At 46.6% G+C, this 16566-nt stretch overlaps 1 protein-coding gene across 7 annotated transcripts in view; it reads right to left on the reverse strand.

The window, feature by feature from the left end:
• Positions 1–282: 282 nt before the first annotated feature.
• The window catches only part of exoc6 (exocyst complex component 6), a 28693-nt gene continuing 12409 nt past the window's right edge, over positions 283–16566 (reverse strand). For 2 of the 7 annotated variants that reach the window (XM_027021665.2, XM_027021666.2), the window contains exons 9-24: positions 16265–16348; positions 16119–16165; positions 15918–16038; positions 13333–13404; positions 13097–13194; positions 12834–12939; positions 12620–12729; positions 11312–11423; positions 11081–11215; positions 10471–10650; positions 9664–9693; positions 6377–6518; positions 5721–5794; positions 2462–2574; positions 2227–2238; positions 283–1775 (exon numbers count right to left, since the gene is read on the reverse strand). In XM_027021665.2, coding sequence (XP_026877466.2) covers positions 1643–1775; positions 2227–2238; positions 2462–2574; positions 5721–5794; positions 6377–6518; positions 9664–9693; positions 10471–10650; positions 11081–11215; positions 11312–11423; positions 12620–12729; positions 12834–12939; positions 13097–13194; positions 13333–13404; positions 15918–16038; positions 16119–16165; positions 16265–16348 — 1569 coding nt within the window. In that variant the 3' untranslated portion in view covers positions 283–1642. The remainder of the gene's footprint in view (positions 1776–2226; positions 2239–2461; positions 2575–5720; positions 5795–6376; positions 6519–9663; positions 9694–10470; positions 10651–11080; positions 11216–11311; positions 11424–12619; positions 12730–12833; positions 12940–13096; positions 13195–13332; positions 13405–15917; positions 16039–16118; positions 16166–16264; positions 16349–16566) is intronic. The other 5 variants (XM_027021668.2, XM_027021671.2, XM_027021669.2 and 2 more) reach the window with 3 other exon arrangements.

Raw genomic sequence — 16566 nt, forward strand, 5'->3', positions numbered from 1 at the left:
AACATTTTGTCCAGCATCATGTTAAATATTCATCTTATTTCCAATTGATTTAAGGTTCTTAAACTAGTCTGTCTTATGCAACTTTTTTTGAATAGACATTTTCTACCGTCTAGCCTGTCCTCCCCACAGCCTCTACTGTGCCAGACCAGACTGGCTATGTAAAGAAACATGTCAGCTCATCGCGTTACTTCAGATGACCAATCTCCCCACCATGCAAAACGGCTGGCCGAGGCAGGTCAATCCCTGCAGTAAATAAAGTGACAAGTAAATGACTCAGATGGGGGCATTTTGTGATCACATTTTATTAAAGCACACCAAGAAAAACAATTGGATTCTGGAAACAACTTAAGTTACTGGGCGCTCTCGGTGAAATTCATGGCTGAATTTCATGCTACAGCTGCCAGTTTGAAAATTCTCGGCCACGCTCACTTTTTTGACACAAATGATAAATGGGATATAAGAAGGTAGTTATGTTCAGTCATGACACAAACAGGGAGAACTGAGACCATCCTGCCACTGCAGGTGCGGCATCATTGAGAATTTTAAATACAGTTTTAAAGTCTACTTTACATATCAAGATTCAGGGAATGGAATATTATAACTTTCCCCACTTTTGTGTTGAGTAGAGAATCTCTACATTCCATTTAAAAAACAAACAAACAACAAGAGAGGCAAATTAAATATTTAGTGCAAAATGCTGAAAGACCAAGAACATTTAAATCTGAAATGCAGCTTTGCTTCAGTGACTGGACCAATTATTGCTCATTTTGTTTCATCTTAGCGTGTGATTCAAACTCAAAAGCCTTCATTACACCCTGAGGAAATAAAAATTAAATAAAACCCTATTCAACAATTGCTTTGTATATCATGTACTTGAAATGTATTCAGCAACTCAAGTTCATGTTCCCTTACAAGAAGAGAAGATTCTGAATACATGTATAAGTTACTAAAAGTTCATCTGGCCTTCAAATTAAAGAAGAAAAAGAAAGACCCCCACCCCCAAAAAATCCCCACCAAAACCCAAACACGCATTCTCATGCAAAGTTTTTCCCTCCAACAAGTTACCTAATCAAATCAAATTTGACTCAAACCATACCAGTGGGAAGCATGATTTTATGATAGTGTGTTAAATATATTTTAAAATATTTACAGTAAAAACATAATTCCCTATCACACTGTGGAGAATTTCAGAAGTATCTCAACATGAACATCGGTCCCGCAGGTGGACGTCATGATCCTTCACGCCGACATCTGCCCTGCCAGAACTCTGAACACACTCCATCAAAATGATACAATCGCTTCACTTTCACAATATACAAAACATAATTCTTGGCCATTAAAAATACATTACAAGAAAAATTACTGCTTAATTGTTTAAGTTGGTAAACTGACCCTACCCCCCCTCCCTTTTGTTCCGTATTTACAATATCAATTAAGTGAGAAATGAAAAGTGACACAGTGGGAGACATTTTGGCAGCAGACACAGAAACCGCTACTGGCAATTAGAATGAAACGTGTAGCTGTGGTGTACCCTGTTGGTCACAACTCCGCACCAGGCCTTTACAACGTCCAAACAAAGCTGGTGGACAGGGGGTGGAGCCACGGGGCGGCATGCAGCCACGGGTGGAGCGCGGGTGGGGCTCTAGGAGTGCTGGGACATGCCGTTCACCAGACTCCGGAGCTGCTTCACCACCGTCTCGATCAGCTTCTGCTTGTCTCGGTCGTTCTTTCTGAACTGGGAGAAGAGGTTGTTCTTTTTGCTAGTGTCCTTCATCCTGGCAACACAGAAGATGAGTACACATCCATTACAGCAGTGCTGTGTTCTGAACAGCCAACAAAAAGTTAGCTGTGGCCATCTGCCATAGCCTCTATGAGCGTGTGCTATGATTTCTGGTTAAGGAGGGAATTCATTCCTTAGTGGGTTGATAACATTTTAGGGGTTAAATGTATTTTTAATTATATTAACGCAACTTTTGGTACTAACAGTCTTATCTCTGCTCGGCAGTTGTAAGCTTGCTAATATAAATGAAGTTAAACCAGACATTTACATTAGCTAAGTTACATTTAATTATATTTGCTGCTCTGCTGTTGCTAAAGGAATGTTTTATCTGATGGTGACCATTTAAGACCCAACAAACCTTCAAGTCAATACCGAAAACAAAGAATTGTGTAAGTATATAAGGACATTCCAAGAATAAATTGCAGTATGAAACTGCTGAGACCTACCCTCTGTTCACTCTGGTGGTAGCAACAATAATAAAGAAAAGATAAAAAGAGGAGAAAAATTACACATTAGGTGATAATGAAAAAGGAAATTTGGCACCATTAAACATTTACCTGCCAATTTAACAACATCTGTGCATTTCTACACATCAGGAAACATTCTGTTTTTAGGTAGAGGTGGGAGAAACAGAGTTAAACACAACAAAGGAAATGAGTGATGTGCGAGATGATTACTGACTTCTCCAAAAGTGCGAGTGCCGTGGAGGGGTTGACGCGGAGATACTTGCAGGTGGGTTGGCCATAGTCCGCCAGGTACGTGGACCAGTCCCACACCATGAACAGGTCTAGGAGCTGCAACGCAAAGAAGCACAGATCCCACTTAGCTGTAATAGAGCTGTAACACAAACAATCACCATGACAACACCGATCCAGCAGTGCTGGTGGCACTGATTCCCTGGAGATGTGAGGTGCTGTGGCTTTGGCTGGGGGAGGGGGCTGTTCCAGCTGCTGGTGGGGGTTAGTGCTCTTGTTGGGAAGCTGGCAGCAGGCCCTTTAAATGCGAAAGGAAGAGAAATCACTGGGTGACCTCTGGATAACCTCGACAGGCACTAACCAAGCCTCTTCTCTGGGCCACAGTCACATACTACCTACCTGGCACTTTGCACCTTCGACAGCAAAGCACAGCCAGACAGCAGATGCATAGTGTTCAGTGAACTGGGGAGGGGGAGACATTGTTGCCCCCCAGTCTGCACTTATTGATATGTAGCAACTGGGGGGGGTTGGAGCAATTTCTGGCTGGCTCGTTCATTACTGAGGAGCCCTGAAAAGGTGGGCTTTCGAGCTAAGTTAATTTCACCCTTGCTCTGTGGCCTGTATTAGAGAGGCTGGTCACCAGAGTGTGAGGTAGCACTGTCTGCCTCTCCTGCTGGGGTGTGGCACTGCCATCTCTAAAGTAAGAGGACAGTGGAGTGGGAAAGTGGATAGGACAATGTCAGAGTTTGGGAATGCCAACACGCGCAAGTTCCAAGACAGCTTGGCATTTTTATGCTATAAGCATTGGTATAGTGGAGGCAAACAGCATTCTAGCTAAAATACGTTGCTTTTTCAAGCACGTGTAGAACATTTATGCTAGTGTGTCACAATGTTTTGTCGCGAGTGGGTGCAACACTGCACAGACACCTCTGCAGAACTGCACTGGATGCTGGATGAGCACTACCACGCGATATCACGGCAGCTCGGAGCCGGGCGTGAGCAAGGCTGACTTTAATCCCCTCTAAATTGTATTTCACCCACGGGGCACAACAGTTAAGTGAAAGCCCATTTGAGTGCACAGCAGCAGCAACACTCAACCTGTCAGGGCGTATAGCGGCTCTGACCGGGTTGCCTGACCCCCCCCCCCCCAGTCTCCAGTGTGTTCTTTCCCAGTCTGCCTCAGCTCACCCCTCACACTCGCTCATTATCTCCAGGCTTTTATCGGAATTCCGAGACGGGCGACGGTGAATGAAAAGACCTCTCAAGCAAACACATGCTCGATCAGGATCAACTGGTGTCTGGATACAGGGTTTCAAAGAGATTCCACTATGATATGACCCCGATCACCTTGCTGCATATGGGTCGCATTCCTTATTTGTAACGTATCTGATAATAATGTGCGTCCCTTGGGGCGTTTAATTAAAGGTCGATCACAGCTGATAAATTACTTGTAAATCATCAGGGGCTTTCCGTCTGAGTGTACGAGAAACAACTGCGATTCCTCATGCACACTCGTAGAGGTTGTGTTTGAACTCAGGGACACTGCTCTCTTCTAATGTACTTTAAGTATAGTAACATGGAAACTGCAATGCCTACAGACCCAATAATCTTTAGAAATTCTCATGACATCTGTGAGCTTAAAGTGTTCAATTAGCTTTAGCTTCCACGGTTCTGCTACATTCAAAGGAATCAAGTTACAGGTAACAAAGGCTTAAGAAAATTGTTTAAAACACCACAAAGTAAACAAGTCTCTCCATTAGCCATCGCATGACTGACAGCAACATTGTGACCCCTCCATTTGGGGTCAGCACATCTTCAAACAGACCAATTCTAGTGGATCCATCTTGTGTGCTACCTTAGGCCCTTGTCAAAATTGATACCTGAACACCCCCCCCCCCCCCCCCCCCCCCAAGCACACACACACTGGGCTTTGATTGGTCACGCTCAACACCAGGCCTTGATTGGTCCTGGGGTGGCGAGCTGCTTCAGTGAATGCCCTGTGCAGAATGAGTAGCTAACCTTTGTACAGGCAGGTTGGGTTTTTTGGGGGTGTGCAGGGCAGGGCAGTGTGAAGCCTGACCATTGGCACTTTCCTCTCCTTATCTGTGACCGAGGCACCCTGGCCCTGACCAGAGAGCCCTCACTGTTCCCTCCACTTAAAAGGAAGCTATATCAGACTTGAGAAGAGCTGTCGGCAGATCCTCCTGAAGGAATGGTGAATATCAAAGCAGGCTGGCATGCATGGTGGTCAGGCCAAGACATGGCAGACAGGAGTGGGCTTGGGTTTACCAGCCACTGGTCAGTTCTGTGATACGTTTGGATTTGGTATGAGAGACTGATGATTGCTAGTGTTCCCCATACACGAGATAAAAAAGCCTTCTGTATGCCTTCTGTAGCTGTTTGATCTCCTAGAACAAACTTGCATTTGAAAAATTCTGCTTTTTGTGGCTAGATGCCACAACTACTGCGTGATTCTTTATTTCCTATGAAGAAGAAGCAAGGCCTGACAAACAGTGAGCGCAGGCAGGCCCAAATCTGTAGACACTTGAGTCAGAGCAGACACGACAGAAGGAAACACAGATGAAAGGCATCTGGAAAAGCCACTCGCCCTGTCTTGCAAGTTTCTGTTAAGACACGCGTATGGCCTTCCACAAAAAAACAGCCATGCAATATTCGGTTACACTCCAAAGATGACCCGGAGACGAGGCCTTAGAGGCCTTTACAAATCCCAGAACCACAGCAAATGGTCCACTTTCTGACATCCTGGGTATTTCCAATCCAAGTCCAATATCATAGACACAGTGTAGCATTCCTGGTGACATCTCTTACATGTGGACAGGTGTGACGGTAAGACTAAGACTGCTGTCAAATGCCAGTCAAAAGACAAGGCTTGTATGTAGTGAATGATCTTATTCACCAAAATATTCACGAAATCCATCCCTGTGAAGATGACTGTCTTGTCTCATTCTAAGGTGTTCAAAGCAAGCTTCCCAAAATATATTTAACACAGACCATCCAAAACAGCCTACTTCAAATCTATCATTAGAAAGATAACCACTAATATTAGCAAACACTTCAAGTTGAGATTAAGAGTTAATTAACAAAATTCAACATAGAAGGCTAAATCTCAATGATCTCCAACTTAAAAGAAAGGCAGTTGTGTGTAGACAGGTCCAGCAGTGGTCTGTTGGTCTTCACCCAGCTCCTGGGTCTTCTCAGGTGCAACTGAGGGTAGGGGTGCATACCTGTCGCAGATCAATAAATGCCAGCTGCAGTGTGTCCCCCTGGAATCCTGGCACAGGCTCTGAACTGGCAAACACTGCGAGGAGAAAGACATTGCAAGTAAAACAGGATATCCTTGCTGTCCTTATTCGTTGCCTGCGTGTATTTACACTCGAATATACCAAACTAGAGTAGATGAATGACACAGACATGATCTGTGCTAGCACAACCCCCCCCCCAAAAAACCAAAATCCATCTCATAAGAAAACCACAGCTTCACCAAGCAGCAGACTTCTTCTACCAAGTAAACTGAGTTGAGTGACTCTCACCTCTTCTTGAGTTTCTTCCTTCCATAAAAGTGTATACAAGTATAAAGGTAGTAAAGTGATACATTCTCTGTGTGATCATACATAGCAGTTAAGTGTTGTATTGGTTTGTCATTTTCCAAGAGAGGACAGTGTGAGACTGTTCTTTGAAATAGTTATACTGTAAGATAAACTTTAAAAAAAAGAACCATTTGTGTCTGCATTTTTGCATTTAGCTGTTTGAAAAGAGCTAACCCTAAATCACCCAGTGGAGGTAAATTAGGCACTTTTGACCAATCAGCGGTCTGTTAAACCGCATTCACCATGTCCAGAGGTTTCTATGTTCACACTGTGTGATGTCCAGCAGTACTCACATTCACACTGGATGACATCCAGGTTGAACTGCTGGATGGCTCCCATGCTAATCTGCTTGAGCTCGGTGTCCAGTAGCATCTGCATCAGAGACGTGGCGAGGTGCTTACAGGCTGACATGCAGGCCGTCTGAGCCACCTTCCCCTGCTCAGCATGCACGCACACACACACGCACACACACGCACACACACACACACACACGCACACGCGCACACACACGCACGCACACACGCACACACACACGCACACACACACGCACACACACACACACACACACACACACACACGCACACGCACACACACACACACACGCACACGCACACACAGACAGACAGATACACGCACCCGCATGCACACACACACACACGCGCACACACACACACGCACACAGACAGACACATGCACCCGCATGCACACACACACACACACACACGCACACACGCACACAGACAGATACACGCACCCGCATGCACACACACGCACAGACAGACAGACACACGCACAGACAGACAGACACACACGCACACACACACAGACACACACATGCGCATGCACTCGCACACACGCACACGCGCACACGCACACACGCACGCACACACGCACACACACACGCACACACACACGCACACACACACACACACACACGCACACGCACACACACACGCACACACAGACAGACAGATGCACGCACCCGCATGCACACACACACACACGCGCACACACACACGCACACAGACAGACACATGCACCCGCATGCACACACACACACACACACACACACACGCACACACGCACACAGACAGACAGATACACGCACCCGCATGCACACACACGCACAGACAGACAGACACACGCACAGACAGACAGACACACACGCACACACACACAGACACACACATGCGCATGCACTCGTACACACGCACACGCACAGACAGACACATGCACACATACACAGACAGACAGACACACGCACACACACTCACACGCACACACACAGACAGACAGACACACACACCCGCACGCACACACATGCACAGACAGACAGACACACACAGACAAACAAACGCAGTCACACACGCACACAGACACACACATGCACTCACACACACACAGACACATGCACACGTGCACACGCACACACAGATAGACACACATACACATGCACACACAAGCACGCATGCAGACACATGTACGCACGCACAGACACACACATGCATGCAAGCGCACACACACACAGGGAGACAGCAGCAGAGACATTAATCAGTGCTGTATTACAATCAGTGCTGTATTAGTCATTACCAAACTTCAACTATTTAACTTTTAATGATATTGTTTTTTTTTATTTCATGTTCATTGTCTTCTTCTTCAAAAAAAGGTTTCGTCATAAATCTGTTTATGCATGCACAAAGGTAATAGTACACAGACTGAATTAATCATATCAGTACCACGCTGGGTATTGACAGATATGACTAATTAACAGGGGTCAGTATGATCATTTATCATACTGTATTGCACTGTGGCAGAGCCGAGCTGAAGTAAGTTGCATCACGGACAAAAACATTTCAACTTTTCAATTTGATTTACCATATGAATGTATAAATGAAAGCAATTCAGCTGTTTGTATCAGTATCAGGTGACATGGATCTGGAAATATCAAAAGGATCTTCACATCACTCTAACCAAAATAACGAGTCCTTCTCAGAAACGAAGACCTGCCAAACCCAAAAACATTCTAAAGAAAGATCTTTACTTCCACAGTCATGAGGACCGTTGCTTTAAAAGGAAGGTTTGAATGTTTCAGACGCTGAGACTGACAAGTCACATACTCATAATGACCGATTATGTACAACTATAGGGCTCGTAATAGGCCGGGTTACACACACACACACACACACACACACACACACACACACACACACACACACATACACACTCATGCACTAGCTGCTAGACCAACACACATTCCAATGACTTGAACCCAAAACTTCTAATTTTCATTTGGTCTTGGACATTTACGACCCTTAATTGATCAACAACAAAACAAATAAACAAACAAGAAACCTTTCAGCAAACAAACAGGCAGAACAATTTCCATATATCAACAACCTCGTTACTAGGTTGTGATTAACACTCATTAGAAACACTTCATCATGAGTGACATGCTTGGGTTAGGTTGCATTACAAATAATGGCAAACAGTAATGACACACACTCAAGCCCCACACCGACTAACCAATACATCATTTAAAGAACAGAGTTTAAAAGCTAGAGATTAACCATGCCACTTGTTAGGAGACATGCAAAATATTCAAAATATTACAAAAATGGACTTAAAAGCAAGCACTAACGCACCAAAACAGTCACTGTCCAGCAAGTGGAGTCACAGTACAAGGAACTAAAAGGCTGAGTATTTGAGAGGTTTCTTCTCGAGGACAATACAGCAGGACCACAGAGCATACAGCGCACGTCACGTCCATACGGCGCACTGTTAGATTAACAACGCATCTTATAACAACTAAAACCACTGACATACTGACAGCTTTATGAGGCAGTGTATATAGGCCACGTCGCCTGCAGCGATGGACAGGAGAGAATGGTGCAGGCTTTGCAGGAAGCATCATGGACAATAAAGAACAACTTACTACAGAAACAACTCAATGAATGCCGAGAACACTTAAACAACAACAAAAAATTGTTTGTTTACACTGCACTATAAATCTGCAGTGTGTCATGGAAGGAATACATCATTTGCTGGCGGTGGACAAAAATTCACTTTACATTACCCGGCATTATGGAAGTTGGCGGTTTGATGCAAGTTTGAAAAGGTTCATCCCCGCAAAACACTAGTGTGCAGTAATGGTGTTTGGTTTTGTTGCAAAGAAGGTGCGGACGTTTCTGCAGCATTCTGGCTGATCGCGTGTCTACCTGAATGCACACGCATCCCCCCCCCCCCACACGCGCGCGCAGACGCAGGACTTTTCGCACTACACGTTTGATAATGCTCTCTGCTTCAGTGAGAGTTACCGTGCATGCGGCAGGGTGACGTCTCAAGTGAGAATCCGTCCTACGTTCAGCAGATGCTGCCGTTCACATTAGACAAGTCGGGACGGGGGAAGGGGGTTGGGGAGGTGGGGCACATCAGGTGACCACAACAGTTGCTCTGGTCCGCTTTTTTTGTCGGCATGACATGTGGAGGAGGAAGCAAAGCAAGGCTGGAGGCGGGTCCACACAGCGGAGGCGGGCATGCGTTCCCCCCGCCCCCCTTGGGGGAGCGGGGAGGCTTTACTCACCGACATCGCGCCATGGTCATTGTTGTTATTCTGAGTGGAACCCCCAACCAAATGAAACACAGACAGGGAAAGAAAAGTGTGGCAGCAATAAATGGACAGATAACGAAAGGTCCGATACGCATGCCTGGCAGAAAGAAACAGGCTACGGTCACTCGGAGGGGCAGGGAAAGACAGACAGAGAAAAGACATTCCTGAAAAATCAAACTGACCAACTCAACAGCAGTGGAAACCGAAGTGGAGGTGCAGCAATAGTTCTCTGAGCACAGGGGAGCTTGAAAGCAGGCAAGCATCAGAGGAGGAGCGTCCGGGAGCTACTGGGACTGCACAGCTACGCTGAGGGTCATACCACTTAACTAAGCAAGGTATTCAAATGAGTCAGATTTTGATGGCTTACTAAGCAGTGAAGCCTTTGATGAATTGACCAAAAAAGCTAAATAAATAGAAAAGAATCTAAATGCTTCTTTTGTTTAGTTAATGCTAATAAAATGCTATTTCCAGTATTAGATTCTTATCTCTGTGTTTTGACTTCCAATGCTACTGTAAACCAATTTGGTATCACACAGTATGCAGCAAATTAATGGCTTTCTCAGGTATTGTATTCCTTTGGTCTGCGTTTGGAGAACTTCTGCCCTCATGAAATGGCACAACAAATCCTCATAAAAGCAACCCCCCCCTTCCCCCAGACCCCACATCCTTCAACTCCACCCATGCAGCAACAGATATCCTACCAGAACAAACAGGAGAGGCTCGCCTCAGCGGCCACGCTTAAAATTCCGAGGGCCTGCCCCTCTGCGGAGCGCGCCTCACCGGAAGGTGCGTGAAGACCTGGAAGGTGCTGCGCAGGAAGTTAATGAGGTCCATGAGGTAGCCGCTGGCCCGCCCATCCGACTCGGCCATGCCCCACTCGTAGTCGGCCAGCTGGATGAACTCGTCGATTTTCTGGTTGAGCTTGGTGTAGATCTCGCCTTCGGCGGCGTGCCTGGCATCCTGCGCACATAGCAGCACAGGCAGGTCAGTTCCTTCGTCTCAACCTGACTGCAGTGCGGAAACCCGAGCGAAGTGCCGATCGAGTTGCTTAGTTTAACGAGCACATTATGCTGTGAGGTGTATGAATTAGATACAAGAGCGTCTGCAACCTAAACAGGTTGCTACTGGTGCTTCGCGGTTGCGGCACTAAATGCCGTCTGGCTAGTTGCCATAATATTATTACTGAGTGTTACAGGAAAGGAAAAAAAAGGCCTTGGCTTCTGATCAAACCAATTGGCCTTGCTGGCACTCACATGCCCTAAAGGAGCAACTGTTCTGTAAAGTTTATGACAGCTCCTGAAGCAATAACCTGCACACGACCGCATCGTTCCAGGTGTCACGGCAGGGCAATTTACAGCCGCAGCAGAAGAAGGAAGTTGGGGCCGCTCGCCTTAAAGGTGGAGAGGCCGTAGAGCCTGGTGGTGTGGACCGTTTCCGGGGAGACGTTGGTGATGTTTGTGATGAACTCCTCCAGGTACTTGCATGCCTGCTCCAGGTGGGTGGTGTTGATGATGATCTGGACCAGCTGGGGAAAGTAGAACTTGCATAAGGGCACAATGTCGCACTGGTCTAGGTGGGACAGTGAGGGCTGACCTCCGCCCGCGAGGGTGGCGCCGCTGACCTCCGTCAGGCCTATATGGGGCTTCCTGATGAGGTTGTGCAAGCACCCGCTCAGCGTCCTCGTCAGCAGGAGGTTGGTTGATTTACGGAGCATGTCGTCGACCTCGGTAGAGCTGTGGCAAAGGTCAGGTGGGTAAACTGCATGGGTACTTTCGGCACAACAGAACTTTTCAGCTTTGGTTTGGGACCTGCTTGACTAATGTGGGGGGAAAATGATGTAGAATAAGATTGTTTTGGTGCAAAGGTTCTCAGTGATGTTAAAGTGTCAAATAACACCAGTGAGAACATAACTTTAATACACACACCAGCACATCAAAGTTTATAAGAACATTGAGAGGTGTGTCTCTCTTTAACTCTCAGTCCATCTTAGCAGCAACATCCAAGTGAGAGCATTAACAGGAGTGTGTTGGCTTTGCAGACAGGGTCTGTGTGTGTGTGTGTGTGTGTGTGTGTGTAATGTTGATTAGGAGGGAGGGGTCAGGTAATCAAATACTCAATACTCAATAGAAAGGTCCAGAGGCTACTCATTACCACTCACTTAACATGACAAAGAAACAATTAGAGTGGAGTGTGAAATTCACGGTCATTTGCATTGATTACCACAGAGCCAGAAGGGAAAGATCAACCCAACGGTGAGAAGGTCGACCCCAACATGCTCCATCTACCAGTGGGGTAAACAGCAAACACACACCCTCTCCCAGCCTGGGATTCAAGCCAGACCAGCCTGCCCAAGCCACCACAACACAGGGCCCTGCGATGGTACCAGCAATGGAGCCCTGGCCCCGCCCTCGTGCCCAGGGCACATCAGCACCACTCCTGGGGCGTGGGGCGGGATAGAGTGGGGCTTCCCATGGAGAGTGTGGCTGAGGGTCAGCTCACTCACTCTCTGTGGCCCTGTCTGAGATAAGAGCTCCGCAGGCCACAGCTTTCGGGAGATGAGTGACAGCTGAGCTAAGCCGTTGCTCAAATTTGGCTCGGGAGAGTAGCTGAGCCGCATGTTTGCTAAGCTACTGCTCACTGATAAATTTGTTTGCGTGCTTGAACGCAACAATGACAGCAGCCGCGGAGCCGGATTAGCCCGAGGCTGAGCTAGCTCTTCCCTCACACAGATGTTTTGGTTTCAGCTTAAATGCGGCGTTGGTCTGATAACCGTTATCCCTCACTGACACTCAAAGCAAATCTTTTATTTGGGAACCAAGCATTTCGAATTGAATGTAAAGAAAAAAAGAGCTTTTTATTAGAGCACGTTTGAATGTTTTGTCAGCCTAACACAGACGAGTGGCTTGGAGCCCCAGGTGTGATCACTGACCTGCGATGCAGAGACTCAGAAAACTTTAAGCTGGCGTAGATGAACTCCTTCACCTGTATGTAAATCTGAGGCACAGACTGAGACATGGGAAGCTTCTTCGGAAATGGTTGCTGTTGAACGGAGCACAAGACGCAACAGTCCGTGTTATGACATGCTTTTTTAGACGGAGGACTTTCAAACGTTTGTGTTGTGACGGTGTATGTGCCAGACGCACCTTTTCGATCTCTGCGTCATGGAAAGGGAACCTGCCGACCACAGACTTGTACTCGTCTTCGTTCTCTACGGGAATGGGACTGTAGTTATCCAGCTCAAATATCTCCCTGGTTCACCAAGGGAAGAAGAAACCCAGCACTTACGCTACTTATAACACAGCTCAATGTGCAAATCCTTATTACATGCAGAGGTCTTATGTCGTTTTCACTCTGAGACACACAGACGCTCTGCGGACCCAGGCAACGGCGAAGCAAGAGGTACTACCTGAACACCACGGCCCATTTCTTCAGAAGGGTTTCGTTGTACTGGTCTCTAATTTCAAACAAAAGGTCAAAGAGTCTGTTCACCTGAAAACCATAACCCTGCACAGGACAGAGAACACAGCTACGAGTTAGGTTTGAACGTAGAATTGCAGATGGAAGAAAACATGTGTACATGTTCGATATTTTAGAGGGGCTGCAGCATGTCTGTGAGGTGTGAGACCATATAGTGTGAAATACCTGCAACGTGTCTGCAAATATCACGATAAGGTTCTTCAGTTCGAGGACCAGGTCAGGATCATTGCAGTAGGACTGTGGGGAGAGGGGGAGGGAAAGAGAAAAGGAGGTGATACATTCAAATATTCCTACTAACACTCCTAACATATGAGTGCATGTTTATCTATGTTGCTGAAAATGTGTGCTGTCAGGTCAGTGCCTGATATACGGACACCCAAGATGAAGCTGTAACCAATAAGGTGTTACCCTCCAAATGGGGACCTGACCCCAAGTCTCTCATTGATCCAAACTGTAGTGTATTAATGAGTCTTTAAAACCATTAGCATTTGTATGAGGGGGTGAGCAGTCATCCCCCTCCCCCATCTTGGGGTGTGTGTGGTGGAGGTGGGCCATGGGGTGGACTGATGTAGCTTGAGTGCTGACGGGGGGGGTCTGTCCTGGCTGTTGGGGGGGGAGCATGAGGCTTGACCCAGGCAAGGTAGTAACAACTGACTGGTTCAGCAAATGCTGCATACACAAACCTCCTCCTTTCTCTGCCACCCCCAGCACAAATGTGGTACCCAGCGCTTCTGTGAACTCAAGGGGTGGATAAACCTAAGATCTTGCTCCCTATACAGAGAGTCGGCCATGTCCTGAAGAATTTTCAATAAACAGACTCCACTCGTTGTCGAAATTAGTTAAAGACTCTAAATCTGTCTTGGAAACTGCTCTGGGGTTGCTTGCCTTCGAAAATATACTGTAAGCAACTTGTTGGTGTTGTTTTATGTGCGATAATTAACTATGTCACTCAAGTAGTGAACAGGATGACAACCTTTCAAGTCTTTTCTGTTAAAGGACAAGATTGCTGTTTTTCAATCCAGAACTTATTAAAACGTCTGTCTCCCATCATTGACACATGTCACAACCTTGCAATAACCTCAGCACTGAGGAACAGTGTCACCCTGCTACAAACCAGGCTTACACACCACCAGTGGGGGAACAGTGTAATCACTTGTAAACACTACATCTTGATAAGTGCATTTTTCTTATTAATACAACTCGGGATTCAACCTCCATCACTCCACACCTCACTGCCACAGCTTAGAGGCCACAGTCTAAAGTCAGTCTACAGTGTTGACATATTACTTTATGTTGTGTCCCAGGTCAAAATTTACTTTACAGCACAACATATTTTGAAGTGTGAACTCAGATTTCTCTGTCTCTGTGCCATCTTCCATAACACGAGCACGGCCATGTTCCCGTGTTGCTTCGGGGTGTAAGGAGGAGGAGGGTCAGGCCTGCGTGCCAGTGACGCAGGGACGCTGCCGCTGTGATTTACGGCCCCTCCGCACCAGCGCGGTCCCCTCGTTAAACGCTGACACAGAGAGAACAGCCTGCCTCTGAGGAGCAGTGGACTGAGGGCGTAAATCACACTACTCAATGAGCTCCAGCGACACACAGCGGCAGGGCCACACCTCAGACAGCACACCTCAAGTTGTTTACACAGGCCAATACACACACACAGACACACACACACACACAAACACAACACACATACACCCTCACACACACACACACACACACACACACGCACGCACACACACACAAACACAACACACATACACCCTCAAATACACACACACAAACACCCTCACATACACACACACACACACACACACACATACACACACCCTCACATACACACACACCCTCACATACACACACACATACACAACACACATACACCTTCACATACACACACACCCTCACACACACACACACAAACACACACACACACCCTCACATGCGCACACACACACACACACACACCATCACACACACCCTCACACACACACATACACCCTCACACACGCGCACACACACGCACACAGATACACTCTCAGACACCCTCACCCACACACACACACACACACTTAGTAGTCACAGGTAGTCACAGTAGTCACACAAGCACTTATATACTCACAACAATTTTATATATAGACTTTTAATATATTAACTCTTAAAATATTAACCCCAAAACCGCATTTAAATGACTTTTTGCAAAACAATTGTTTCTACATTCCCCTCTCTCAACATACATAAACCTTCATAAAAATACTTTCTGACTTTCACAAAACACGTGCCATCTAGCGCAGGTCAGGATCCGAAAGGTTTTAGGCCACCCTGTGTTTTTCGTGTGAAGTTTATTTTCAAAACAAGGCATTTGGAATGATAATTGGAACCATTTCCTGGTGAGCCCTTTCAGCAGTGATCTATTAAATCTGATCTAATAGAGAGGTCACTTGGCCCTAATGAGGACAGATTGCAACAATAACGGCAGATTAACTGTGAATATTCTCTACCGCTGGGGCTGAGCGTGTGTTTGGAAGGCCCAGTCAGTTGTAAATTGGCGAGGGATTATGCAAAACCCTGTGGCTGGGGCTCACAGCCTGGGTCCGCCAGCCTGAACAAAGGGGTCAAGCCGGCTCACTCCCACTGCTAGCCAACTTTCAATCACAAAAAGAAGGCGCTCGGGGTCCAGGCCACAGAGGTGAAGGAGGGACACACTGGGGAAAGGGGGTGGGGTTTTGAGGTGGAGGAGCGCTCACCGAGTGAGTGCGGAGGACAGCGATGATTTTGGACAGGGCCATGTTCCACAGTTCTTCGGTGAACACTCTGGTGACCAGGCCTTGGGTGGCGTGCAGGATGTGGTCCTCCACCACAAAAAACCTGCGGAGAAGAGCTGTGTTGAAGGCCATCGCACGTGGGCTGCGCTGAAGGCAGTTTTAGAGGAACATGGTAAAACCTACCCGACAATCTGGTTAAAGTACTTCCTGTAGCCTTCAACAGTTTCATGCTGGGAATACACACAGAAACACACAATGTAGAGAAGCGTTTAAAAAAGGAAGATCTGCAGGAAGAGGGTTGATGTTGCTCAAAGAGCAGGAATCCATACCATGTTGGACTGAGGCTGCAGAACCAGACGGGCCTGTTTCTTCCTCTGCTTTCTGTAGTAATTTTCAAACGTCTCTCTGTCACCCTAAGAGAGAATGCCATGTTATACATTACCGCTCATTCCAACTCAGATTTCTGTCACATGTACTGAAAAGGACAGTGAATGCATTATTCACAAAGCAAAGATATGAATCATGTACAAATACTAATGACGCCTACAATATGTTCTGAAAATTGCACCATGAGAGTTTATTGCGATAACAACAGTGCATCATCACACTGCCCAGCACTATTCGGGAGTGT

The sequence above is a fragment of the Electrophorus electricus genome, chromosome 14 (assembly GCF_013358815.1).
Source record: "Electrophorus electricus isolate fEleEle1 chromosome 14, fEleEle1.pri, whole genome shotgun sequence".
Lineage (NCBI taxonomy): Eukaryota > Metazoa > Chordata > Actinopteri > Gymnotiformes > Gymnotidae > Electrophorus > Electrophorus electricus.